This window comes from Rhodnius prolixus, unplaced genomic scaffold (genome assembly GCF_049639745.1).
Source record: "Rhodnius prolixus isolate KJV_2025 unplaced genomic scaffold, Rpr scaffold_9, whole genome shotgun sequence".
NCBI classification, from domain to species: Eukaryota; Metazoa; Arthropoda; class Insecta; order Hemiptera; family Reduviidae; genus Rhodnius; species Rhodnius prolixus.
This window is the reverse complement of record NW_027411604.1, coordinates 6,737,888-6,751,365: the sequence shown is the minus strand read 5'-3', so window position 1 is coordinate 6,751,365 and position 13,478 is coordinate 6,737,888. Positions and strand designations below refer to the sequence as shown.

General features: G+C 35.3%; 1 protein-coding gene and 1 long non-coding RNA gene across 4 annotated transcripts in view; one reads left to right on the top strand and one right to left on the bottom strand.

Annotated features, from left to right (window-relative positions):
* Positions 1-13,478, bottom strand: part of LOC141454592 (uncharacterized) — a 319,464-nt gene that overhangs the window by 171,535 nt on the left and 134,451 nt on the right. The window lies entirely within an intron of this gene.
* Nos (Nitric oxide synthase) overlaps positions 1-13,478 on the top strand; it is a 229,640-nt gene that overhangs the window by 121,404 nt on the left and 94,758 nt on the right. Inside the window, exon 1 of one of the 3 annotated variants that reach the window (XM_074128933.1) lies at positions 10,215-10,366. The exons of the other annotated variants lie outside the window; for them this stretch is intronic. Coding sequence (XP_073985034.1) covers positions 10,280-10,366 — 87 coding nt within the window. The 5' untranslated portion in view covers positions 10,215-10,279. Of the gene's footprint in view, positions 1-10,214; positions 10,367-13,478 lie in introns of those variants that run through there. 3 annotated transcript variants of the gene reach the window in all.

The following is a 13,478-nucleotide window of genomic DNA, read 5'->3' as shown; positions in this document are numbered from 1 at the left end:
CTAATGAATTGAAAGTCTAAAATCGAATAGGGATGCTAGAAATTACCTATGCGAACTTGGGACGGATAAAATTGGTAGATTTGTTGGTTTACAATTGCTGCACAAAAGTTAAACGAGAATCGCTGGAGCTGTTGACGAGAAACACTTCTCGGTAATTGGCATTTCTGTAAAAACGATTTCTTTTTTTTTCAAATTTAATTAATCTGAAAATCTAACAGCTGGGAAATTTGTTAAATGGAATTTTGTTTTAAACAAGTGTTTTCTAAATTTGAAACTTTCTTTAAAGAAAAATGAAGTAATACAGGTTTTAATGGGTGGTTTTCTTTTTAAAGGAAAAACAAGGAAAAGTTAGAAAAAAAATTGGAGTATAATCAAGAGCGAATTAGTTGTTAAATTGCTAAAGTAATTAAGGAGTGTATCGACTGAAAGTGTATTAGACACAGTCTTTTTTTTTTCTCTCTCTCACCAAGCTGAGTTGGTAACACTGTAGTAAATTACTAAAAAAAAAAAAAGAAAATGCAATGAAACTCTTTTGGCTTTCTTTTTATCACGTTTAAGTTAGCGCATGTTGACCAAGCTTTTTAATCTACAAACAAAGATAGAAACCAGGCTCATACAAACAATCCCCTAGGGTGTGGGGGGGGGGGGGTAAATAAGACAAGACAGTTTTTCTCATTCTATTGACGATGCTTATCACTTGATAGTATTATCAGCAAAACATACCAGTGACGTCAATTGATTGATTACGTATATTGATAATACGATATTACACAGTGATAATGCTTATCCTACTCGCTGGACGAGATGAACGGCTCCTTTTAGAATTTCCTGCCTTACAGGATACGACAGGCCTTCCAAAGTGCCTCGCAGGAAGCTATAGGACCCCTTTAAGCCGCTACAAAATCCGATTCTCTACTACAAACAAGACGGATTAAATGTAAAACAAGAATTTAAATAATTACTTAACTTAAAAAATGTCCCAAAACAAAGCCTTTTATAAAATGTTATCGCAAATAGAAATTATTGGGTGATAAGAATAGTAAAATTACAGATTTCTCCAAATTTTTTTTAAAAAATGTTTTAAGGCGCGTCAATATCTAAGGTTATTAGAGCCCGGAACTTTTTTCAGTGCACTGCCGGCCTCCGGAAAATGTTCTCTCGTTACAGACAACACTGTCCATCACCCGGACAGTGAACTGTAAGAAGCTCCTAGGAAGAGAAAAATCTAAGAGTCAGCAGCTGGATTCGAACCCGGGACCTCCGCGTGGGAGGTCCAATACGTTAACCGCAAAGCTAATCTCTTCCCTATATTATTATTATTATTACTTTTACTTTTTTGTTTGTATAAATACTGTACTCATTGTATGGCTTATGCTTCACAAATTATTTAATAAATAAAAATGTATATAAATAAAATTTTTCATCTGCAGAAACAGTTGAATGCGCCTCCGTATACGCTCAGTAATGGAAGCTGTAGGTTGGCAACAATTTAACTTACTGTTTTGTAAAGAATTATACAAGTTTAATGCTAAAAATCAGTACATTTAATGTTATTAACATAATAAAAAATAAAACTAGCGTCTCACACAACTTCCGTTAGGTAAAGGAAACACAATAATTCTAACTGTATAAAAGTTAGGAAGCCGAAAGTTGTCAGAGCTGCAGGAACGCGATGCCAGATAAAACTGTGTACAAACGAGCTCCGCTTCTAGCTTCCCTAAATTCCTTATTTTGATTACTATCATATTTACAACACATAAATCGTACTACGTAGTTTAAAATAGACTGATTCGATTTGTTATATAGAAAAATATTTTTTCCCATTTATCATTAAGAGCACTTTCTCAAATTAGTTCCCTCTATATTGGTTTAGATTACATATTTCATACTCCTTAACAAAAACTTACAGTTTAAAAAGTTAAGTATAAGGGTTGATTAAACGCCAAAAGGTACACAAATCAGCAAGTACCCATCATTTCATTTATACTTATTGATATGATTTAAGTAATTTTACTGCATTAACTTTTCCTTCACATTTTTAGAATTCATTAGATGTCACAGACCCTTATGCTGGCCAGTTCGTTCATAATATTATTTGGTTATAATTATGATAAAATGTATATTATATCTTCGTTTTTAAATAGCTACTTTATTTTAACTTTATTCCAAATTATTCTTCTGATTTATCTTTAATATGCCCTTTATTCTGAAGTTGTCACATCTTATACATGCATGTTAAAGTAGAAAAAGACAAAGTTAGAGTCGGCTACTGTTTAAATTTGAATCACGGAGGATTTAAAACAATATTTCAGACTTGAATTCGTCTTACCGAAATATTCCTGAGCACAAATAACACACAAGTAGATTATTCAACAACAATTATTCATTTCTCAATTGTAATTTAATTTTACTTACAGTAAAATACTGGAATAATTAGCTGTCCTAAAAGTATGCAATACTTATTTATTTTATATTACATAACATATATATAACATTGTGAGAAGAACAGCTACATTGAGAGTGTGATTGAAGAAAACTATATTATTTGCGATAAAGCCAGATAATTATTACCTATTATTATAAACGTTTGACTACTACATAAAATAACAATTACTTTAATCGAAGAATAAACTTAAACAGACGATTTTTATTAAAAATAAAATAATCGAAATCATTGATGTATGTTGGTGTAAGCATTTTTTTAAAAAAGTTTTTAAATTTTTTAGCCTCGTAATTTTTTTTATTTTTTATAACGTTTTCTTTTTAACCTGTAATTAATAGTTTGATTATTATAGATTAATAGATATTACAGTCAATCTACAGTGCTACTTGAACAAATTTTTTGTAGATGAAAATGGCCAGCATAAGGGTCTGTGACATCTAATGAATTCTAAAAATGTGAAGGAAAAGTTAATGCAGTAAAATTACTTAAATCATATCAATGAAGTATAAATGAAATGATGGGTACTTGCTGATTTGTGTACCTTTTGGCGTTTAATCAACCCTTATACTTAACTTTTTAAACTGTAAGTTTTTGTTAAGGAGATTTTTGTACCTTTTGGATAGATTTTTCTTTTTGTCTATTTTGCAAAGTTACATATCTGCTTTACTGTTTTTTTTTAAATTTGGAATAAGCAATTCTATCATTATAACCTGATAAGGTGTTAAGTAGGAACCGTAACTACCACTGGAGAGATCTTTTTAAAGAATGATTATAGTTGCCATCCTCAATAACAATTTTTTTGAGAAAGCCTTTTTATATAAAATAGGAAGGTATTTGTACGTAAAAAGCAAATTTAAACTGCGATTTCAGACCTTCCTTTTAAGAGGAGTAAGAAAAATAAACGGGCGATTACAGTACTTCTCCCTAAAAGGCAAAGAGGCAAAGATTTTGAATCGAACGACAATTCATTAATGTAAATAGGTTCACCCATTGATAATTTTAACGATTTCAGTACTTCCTCTTAGTAGGTGTAAGAGCATGATGGCACTTCACAGCCATGTAGAGGAGCTTTAATCACTTCTTCGTGCTAAATTTTATCAAAATCGGACAAAGCGTTATAGAAATATTGGTAATAATAGTTTTAGAAACGGCCTTACTTGGGTGGGGCAAACTCCCCTCCATATGAGGCATAGCGACGAGACTTTTAAAGTGCAAATCTGTACAAAATTTCGATTCGAATGACACTTCATTCATGAAAATCAGTTCACTTGTCGATAATTTGAAACGATTGCTATACTTCCCCTTAACTAGTGTAAGAGCAGATCGCCGCTTTAATGTTACGTAGGGGAGCCCTAACTCTATCATCCTACCAAATTTTATCAAAATCGGGCTAAGATTTACAGAGTAATTAGTAATAATAATTTTGAAGGGGGCCTTACATAAAAGGGGCTAACTCCTCTCTCATTCGGTGTACAGCGTCGAGACCCCCAAAAGGCACATCTACATAAAAGTCCGAATCGAATAACACCTCATTCATGAAAATCGGTTCGTGCGTTTAGGCGCTACGCAGTTTACAAAAAAGGTAACAACAACAACAACAACAAGAAGAAGAAGAAGAAGAAGAAGAACAACAACAACAATTTCTGAAAATGCCGTTTTTGCTCATTTTCGGCAACTTTTTTCTCGAAATCTATTAGGTCTAGGGGGTTTTAAAAAAATTACAGTTATAAAGGAGGGTTTGCCCTATATTTTAAAGAAAATTTGGGAATTTTATCTTTTATTGAAAAAGAGAAAAAAATTGCCAAAGTTGGGTGTTTTTCAACGTTACGCTTTTTCGTGCACTTTTTGACGATCAATCCTTATACAACTGTCCTACCGGACAGTTTTAATTTAATAAATATTTAGAGTAATTAACTACGGTAAATGTTTTTCAAAGATCGTTAAGTAATAGGCTAATTATTTCATTACAATGCTTTTTCCGTTACATAATTTTTGAACAACACTCTATTCGGATGAACTAAGTCCTAAAGAGAGCTGAATGTTGATTCAGCCTCCTGCACATGCGCAGCTTTATAATTACAACAAAGGCCTCTCTTTCTGCTGCGTTCGAAAAAAAAAAATCGAGGAGTGCATTCGGATATATTAAATAACCTAATTTTTGTGTGAGTAAACCAGATTGTTTGTATGGTTCAACCACTGGTTTTGGGGTATATACCTAACACGTACTGACAACCTTGTAATGGAAACAGCTCGGGCAGTTGGCTTTACACGAAGTGTAGAGCTACATGCTACATGAAGAAGTTCTTTAGTAATTTTACAGTATTACTGCATACCATGACCATGTTTCTCTTTTGCCGGAAATAACATTTTATTCATTTCTGTTGCAGGTAAGTTGGCGATATGTTATAGCTACAGTTTGCTAGTTGAAGCATGCGCAGAAGTAACTTACTGTAAGTGTGTTAACATGTTATTTTCGTGTATTCAATATAAATATAACATGGGGATAAATTGATGGGTTTTACAGTTCTGAGATGATATCTCCACTTCAGGATAACCTGTTTACGATGAGTGTGCTTGAGAACTTGAGTCATTTCAGAAACTTCTTCACACCGTTGTGGGTGTTTATCCTTCATCTGGACGAATAAAAAAATTTTAAAAAAGTTTTGCTAATACTGCCGTTTCTGTAATGATTTTTGTTTAAATTTTATTAGTTACCAATATTACGAGGGTCGTTTGAAAAGTCCGTGCAAAGTCAGAGAGATAGCACCACTGGCGCGTATCGAGGTTATGTTTAGTTAGTAGCATCTCTTGGAAGAACACACACCAAGTTTCAGCCAGATCGGTCTATTTCTTTGTGTTTGGCGTTCGTTTGAATCGAGGAAGTCGAGTGATTTTCAAAAAATGGACGAAAAAGAATTTCGTGCGTTGATTAAAACTACTTTATGAAAGGCAAAACGCCTCAGGAGACTAAAGAGAAGCTTGATAAACATTATGGTGACTCTGCACCTTCGATTAGAACAGTTTATAAGTGGTTTCAAAATTTTCGGAGTGGCCATATAGGCACAAGTGACGCTGAACGTTCTGGACGCCCTGTTGAGGTTACTACTCCAGAAATCATTGATAAAATCCATGATATGGTGATGGATGACAGAAGAGTGAAGGTGCGTGAGATTGCTAGTGCTGTGGGCATCTCGAATGAACGGGTACATAATATTTTGCATCAACATTTGGATATGACAAAGCTATCCGCAAGATGGGTGCCGCGATTGCTCACGCTTGACCAAAAACGAAATCGTGTGATGTGTTGCAAGGACGGTTTGCAGCTGTTCCAGAAGAATCCGCAGGACTTTAAGCGTCGTTTCGTCACTGTGGATGAAACATGGATACATCACTACACTCCTGAGACCAAAGAACAATCTAAACTATGGGTTACCAAGGGGGAATCTGCGCCAAAAAAGGCGAAGACCGTTCCTTCGGCCGGAAAGATTATGGCGACTGTCTTTTGGGATTCGCAAGGAATAATCCTCATCGACTATCTGGAAAAGGGTAAAACTATTACAGGTGCATATTATTCATCGTTATTGGACTGTTTGAAAACCGAGCTGCAAGAAAAACGCCCACGATTGGCCCACAAAAAAGTCCTTTTCCATCACGACAACGCACCAGCTCACACCTCAGCAGTTGTGGTCGCAAAATTAATGGAAATAGGGTTCCAACTCGTTTCACATCCCCCCTATTCTCCAGACTTGGCTCCCCCGGACTACTATTTGCTCCCCAATATGAAGAAATAGCTGGCGGGAAAAAGATTTTATTCAAACGAGGAGGTGATTGCAGAAACGAATGGCTATTTTTCAGACTTGGACAAATCCTATTATTCGGAAGGGATCAACAAACTAGAGCAGCGTTGGACGAAGTGTATAAGCCTAAAAGGACACTATGTTGAAAAATAAAAAAGGTTTACCCCAAAAAATTAAGTAGTTTTTATTTTTGCACGGACTTTTGAAACGACCCTCGTATGTTGCGAAGCCCTGATGTTAATCGTTAGGAATGGCACTTATCAGCCAATCCCAAGCATTGAAAGTAGAGAGAATTAAATAGATTAGATTAGGGCAGCCTCAAGGCCTACGCCACTGCGACCCCTTTGGATCTATTGTGGCTCCCCTCAGTCTACAGCTCGCTCCTCCAGATCTGTCCTTTTAATCAGACTCTAAATGCTACTCTTGGGTAAAGCTCCACAGGCCTTGGTTTTTCCTCCCCGAGAAGTAACATCCACACACACGAGCCACACGAGCCCCTCACACTGACACAACACGTGTGCCTGTAGAGAGAGTTACTTGTGACACTCCAAATTTGAAGCAAAAACTATTCCAAAATACACTAAAAATATGCTCCTGGAAGTATTCATACCCAAATAACATTCTGAATACAACCACTTTTCTTTTTCCTTTTTCTTTTGACCCAGTAACGATGAGATTGCTTTTTTCTAGAAGACTGGACCGTAGTTTATCTTAAGCTACCTGAATTCAGGCTGAATAACTGTCTTCTAGCAGTATCTTTTAGACGAGATCTAATCATACGTTTTACGCTGAAGTTTAGGGTAACAGCGGTTGTTATAGCTTCTTGCTACCTTTCCAGCCATCTCAAGATCTCTTAGTGGATTGATTATATATTTACAGAGATTGTAGAAAGGGATTCTACAACTTCTCTTTGGTACCAAATCCAATTTTTACCCTGCCAGGTTTTGATAGATTATCTTGGGGCAGGTTGTTGTAAAGGATTTTTTCTTGAAAGAGAATTTAAAGAATATTTATTTAAAATACTATTTACTTTGTGAGAAATTAAATGAAAATCTTATGCACCACTGGTTTTTCTCAAATAATGCTTAAGTAAGCATTCAACCTAACAAGTGCATTAAGCAATGAGTATAATAAGGGTTGGTAATTGTAAAGGGATCTTACTAGTTTATTAGCACAGTTCTACCACAGATATTAGTTGAAGCTGTAAGGGTTGCCCTTGGCAGTAGGGAAACTTTTATTGCATCTTTACTGTACGTCCGGTAGTCTTCCACTTCTAGTTGCTATAACAGTTTACTAAGTAGGATTCTGGATTTGAAGATGGGACAATAATAGAGGGTGGAATTGAATGCATTCAGTTACCAATTTAAGTTCGACTAATTATCTGAATAAATTCATAATGCAGCTATTAGAATTAAAAATTAAGCTTTTTTTAAATTCTTGCGCTCCTCATTAGAGGAAATATGACAATCCGCAATTCAATTTTTTAAGTATTCACCCGGAAAAACAGGGAAATGCACTTCTTAACGACTTTCTGAATAAGAAAATTTAATTTTAACAAATTAGTTTTTGCTAATTATTTGTATGGAACTTGAAGGTCAGCTAAACTCCAAAAAAAATGTCAAGGCTCAAATTTTAAGAGCTGGTTTAATTGTTGCCGATGGTAAATGACGATCAACTTTTTCTGATAAAAATCGCTAATATAAAGTTTCAATTTTCTGAAACGTTTTTGGGGTTTATTTTCTTTAAATTAAATTAATTTTAGGAGGGTATTTTTGGAAAACTAAAATTCAAAATTTGTAAAACTATAATATTTAACTTTACCATTATGGTACTCTAAATAATGTACTGAAAATAAACAAATACCTAAATTCACAATCAAGGAGACAAAGTTAACTATAGTTTGTAGCTTGCGTCCGCTAGCTATTACATCGAGCTACGTGCTAGTATTAAATACCTTTTAATGTTAACTATTGTCTACTCTTTAACTCTTAACAAACTTTATAATTTATTGTAAACATTCTTTTGTTATTTTCCTCTAACTGTTGTAGCAATTTTGCGGTCTACAATAAGGTTTTCATTAATTTTCTTATCATTTTGATTTATTTTACTCGCGCTGTAGTGCTAGGGCAAGACCGAAGAATGCACGGTTCATAGGATATCACAGATGTGTATGGAGTATGGCTGGTGTAAAACTGGAGAGGATAACTCATGGGCTTGCAAGTTTATTGCAAGAAAATGATGATCCTACAAGAAAGGAAGAAGGAAAAGAAGTAGATAGTAACGTAAAAGTTTATAAGGGTGCAGGAGAAAATGGCTGAAGAATGTGATTGATCAGAAATAGATGATACAGCTGGCTGTAATCAAGATTGTACAGAATGAAGACGAAGAGAGAGAGGACAGCAAATAAAGGATTAATATGTAAGAAAAGAATGGTACTGTTATCAGCGAAGGTGTAAGTGTAGACAACAGAAGACGGCTGGCTTTACTGTCAGTGAATAGAAAAGAGAAGTTAGAACACGGCCAAAGATAGGTGGATCTTGAGTTCCCATAGCAGACTTCTTACCATATCCGGGAGTCCTTGAATAATTCTGTGAGATCCCCAAGAATATACTGGGGCATTATCTCTCAAGGTCTAAAGAAGTAGCCATTCATAATAACTGCAACACTTTGGTCCTACTATTGTGAACCACGAACGCCCATTGAGGAATTAAATTCTATAAATTACTTTCTTCACTACCTAATGCCAGTAAAATGAATTTTAATTTGAATTTACAGAAAACAATTATATCTTGATTTAATTGATGATCACGGACCTAATCGATAATTGGACGTTAAGACTCACGATTAGATGATAACGGAAAGCTCCAAATAATTTGAAGATTTTTACGATTAATCTACGTACTACATACCCACTTTTGTGGCTGATCAGTACCAATAATAGCCAGTGATAGATAGACAAATTGCTATGCTAATTTTAAACGATTTAGAAAAGAAGTCAGCTAGTGCTTTCATTCTTAAAAAAAACATCCGGATTGAGAGACATTTTAAAAATTTGTTCCAACCTCAAGTTGAGCGAAAATAATCAATATTGCCCAAGCGATGTATTGGATGGTTTTGAACTTTCGATTTTTTTTTAAGCTATGTATCGTTCGCAATCATTCATTCAGGAGATCCATTTTTTTTTTCTGAAAACCAGTTTTTCCAGCTCAACTTTCATCACTAATCTATTCTCGCTTTCTGGATTTCCACAATAATCTTACAGCCCATCCCAATCCTTTTGCACTCAGTCCTTTCTATAACCACTCCGTACGACAGTCCTTGAAGTCGCTTAAATCGATGTTTTCCTCGCGATCATCTAAACCACCTTGCTTTCGATTCATATCCACAGAAGCCCCTAGCACAGGAGATTGTTCCTCTTAACACTCCACTGTGATTGTGGCGCTGAGTTTTTAAAGGAATCAGCGCGCAGGTTGGATACTATGACCATATTTACAAGATGTATATATTGTTCAGATTACGAGTATAAATAAATGGTTATTTTTAGAAACAGTTTCACCGCTAAAACGGTTATTTCACGCGAAATCTCGAAATTGGAAATTTTACTCAATCGCGGATATTTTCTTTTTTTTATGAGTAAATTTAGAAAAAATTTGTGATCTATTTTATTGATTTTTTTTATCGAAATTAACTGGAATATAGATAACTGTTTTGTAATAAGGAAAACATAAAAGAGAAATTAACATATTACATCAACTGAAACTTAACCATGACGTCATTATCAGTGAGGAATACTCCCTGGGTATTTTTAAAGCAAAAATGAAAGACTCTGCCCACAAAAGAAGGAAATTTAATTTTGAAGTTTCCTTGAGTTGACTCATATGACACTCACTACTGAAGAGGGAAGAACTTGATGTGTTCTTGTGTTTCGGCACGTCAGTTAGTACATGAGTGATGATCACATGATGGTGAAGTCTTTAAATATATGGCCAAGATGTTTGCATGAGTTAGTTAGTCAATTGGAAGTTATTGTGGTGACAAGATGAGCCATAGTTCATTTGTGAAATTACAGAATCATTGTGATCATAATTTGTCGGTGGATCGACTAAATGCTAGGCGACCAATCAAGGTTAGCACTTGATCTTTTTTTATTTTATTTTTCTGTGTATTTGTATCAATCAATTTAAGTGTAACCAAACTGTAAGAAGTGCTCTCAGCTCTTCGAAACTCTATCCTGAACAATCACTAGGCTTTCTTTTTATTACAATTTACTTTATAAAAATCTCCTCGAAACTAGAAGTTGTTCTAGAAAAGTTGTGTTAACTTCATCGTACATGTTCAAATATTTCTGTGAAAGGAATGGGTAATCTTACAGCTGCTCCAAGAACCTTATTTCCTCAAGAGAGAATCAGTTTCAAACCAAACCAAACTAATATATTGGGGCCTAACACACATTTGGTACCAGTTCAAATTAATCTCTTTGACAACTGTTCTAGAAAGCGTGAAAAAATGAAAGCCTTTCTTTAAATTCACACTTCCGGTATTCCGAGTTTCTTTCTAATCGAGTGATTCTTCTGAGACCAGATTTCTCTTTACTTAAACTCGCAAATTTAAAATGATAATATTATCAGTTAAAGTTAAATATCCAAGAAATCAAGCTTCTGTCAGACAAGATCCACAAGCCGTACTAATTGCTCTTTGATAACCTTTAACCAGGGCCTCTGATGCCTATTTAATTGTCGTATCCATACATCCCCCTAACTCTCCTTCATCATGTAAAGCTCCAATCAAGTTTAACTGATTATCATAATATCATACTTATTGATTAGATTAGTACATACACCCACACCTCACTTACACGCTTATTATCATTTATATTTAATTATAAACGAGGTACTTGGTAATAATTAATCAGAAAGTATAATAGATCGTGTGGTTTATTTGAATGAGCTAAAGAGTTGAATTGGTCTATATTAAATCAGCTTCGATTAGCTGAGTGTGGAAAAACAGCACCGATAGGGAATCTGGCTTTGTTCGTTGATGATAAGCTCGCTTTGAACTCGCTTAAAGTAATTAGTGAATCTGAATGCACTTTTCTTTTTTTAAAATCTATTTGTTAAGTTACACCAGCGCTAGATACGCTATAAGTAACAATGACAATAACTGGCACCACTACAAACTCACTAATTGAGAGGAGAAGTTACTCCCAGTGATAACACTCCCTAAGTTGTCTCCGAGGATTAGCTACTCTCTTCAGAAGAGAGAAAATTGCCGAGAACACTGGCTGATTTTAATCGCCTAGTAGGATGATCTGGATGGTGATGAGATGATAAATGGCGGACAAGATGGATTGGAATGAGACTGATGAAGTTCTGGATGAAAACTTTTATAGGCGAGTTCGTGCCAATCTCTGGACCTACAAACGGGAATTTCCAAGTCGGTGTGGATAGTTTAGATTGGAAACGTAAAATGGAGCTGTTTAACGATAGTGTGGAGAATTTTAGACTGAAGAGATTGAATTCTGTGAAGATAGGAGCGTTTCGTTGAACTGAATGCACATTTAAAAAACAAAACTCATGTGTACAGAACATCTGTATAACCAAAACTTAAATAAAAACCATTAAAAAAACCTTAATTGAAATTTTTCCGAAATAAGGTGGTTATCAAAAGAAAAGATTTTTCTATTTTCCGCTGTACTTTGGCGATCCCCTGAAAATTTTAGAAAAAACTTTTTTTTGAGTATTTGAAAGAAAGAAATCGTTTTGTAAGTGTCCAGTTGTCAGGTAGAGAAGGAAATGGTCTCTTTCACCTGTTCTAGCGATTGCGCTAAGAAACCTTTTGGAACTTTAGAGACCAAAGGAACTAGTAGCACAAAAAGAACTAGTAGGGAAAGCCCACAACCTCCTTAGTACGGGCAGATTTCGACTACTAGATCCTAAGGGGAGGGCTCAATAAGCCTCTTTTGGTTGCGGTGCTATGGGGCATAGGTTCCGTCCCGCTTTTCTAATCTATTCTAAGTGTGGAATAAATCGTTTTAGGGCATTTTTCTGAGCATAAGATTGGCTTCGATACACAGCGCTTTTCCTCGTAATGTACAGCTTTAAAAAAAAAACTATATACGAGGTGTGTTCAAAAAGTAACGGGAATTTTTAAATTTCGCGGGTTTGGAGAGTCTGATTGTAAAATTTTTTTTTTTTATTATGTTGGTACACATGCCCCTGAAGTACGATAAAATTTTCAGTAATATTCATTGTTTACTTCTTAAGTGGCAGCCGTTAAGGTTAGACGTGTTTTTCGAGCTTGGCGATTTTTGTTTGTTAAAAAAAATGGATCAAAGAATTTGTATTAAATTTTGCGTAAAAAATGAAATAAAGTGTGTGAAATGTTAATAAAGGCATATGGTGAGTCTGCTATGAGTAAAACAAGGATTTACGAGTGGTATAAGCGTTTCCAAGATGGCCGCGAAAACGTTGAAGATGACGAACGACCTGGACGTCCAAGCACATCAACAACCGATGAAAACGTGAAAAAAGTGAAAGAAATGGTTATGAACGATCGCCGAATCACAATCAGAGAAGTCGCTGATGATGTTGCCATATCAATTGGCTCATGCCATGAAATTTTTTCGGATGTTTTGGGTATGAAACGTGTGGCAGCAAAATTTGTTCCAAAATTGTTGAATTTCGAACAAAAACAGCGGAGAATGGAAGTTGCTCAAGAGTCACTCAATGAAGTCGACAACGATGCGGATCCACTGAAACGTGTTATAACAGGTGACGAAACATGGGTTTACGGATATGATGTCGAAACTAAGGCTCAATCGTCCCAGTGGAGGCATTCTGGATCGCCAAGACCGAAAAAGGCTCGACAAGTGCGGTCGAATGTGAAGGTTATGCTCACTGTGTTCTTCGATTTTAATGGCATAGTGCATCATGAATTCTTGCCACAAGGTCAAACAATCAATAAGGAGTACTACCTACAAGTTCAACGCCGTTTGCGTGAAGCAATCCGAAAAAACGCCCGGATTTGTGGCAAAACAATTCATGGATTTTGCACCACGATAATGCACCTGCTCACACTTCATTGCTTGTTCGTGAATTTTTGGCCAAAAACAAAACTTTAACGATGCCCCAGTCTCCATATTCGCCAGACATGGCTCCATGTGACTTTTTTCTATTTCCAAACATAAAGAGAACATTAAAAGGCCGTCGTTTTACAAGCATAGATGACATTAAAAGCGA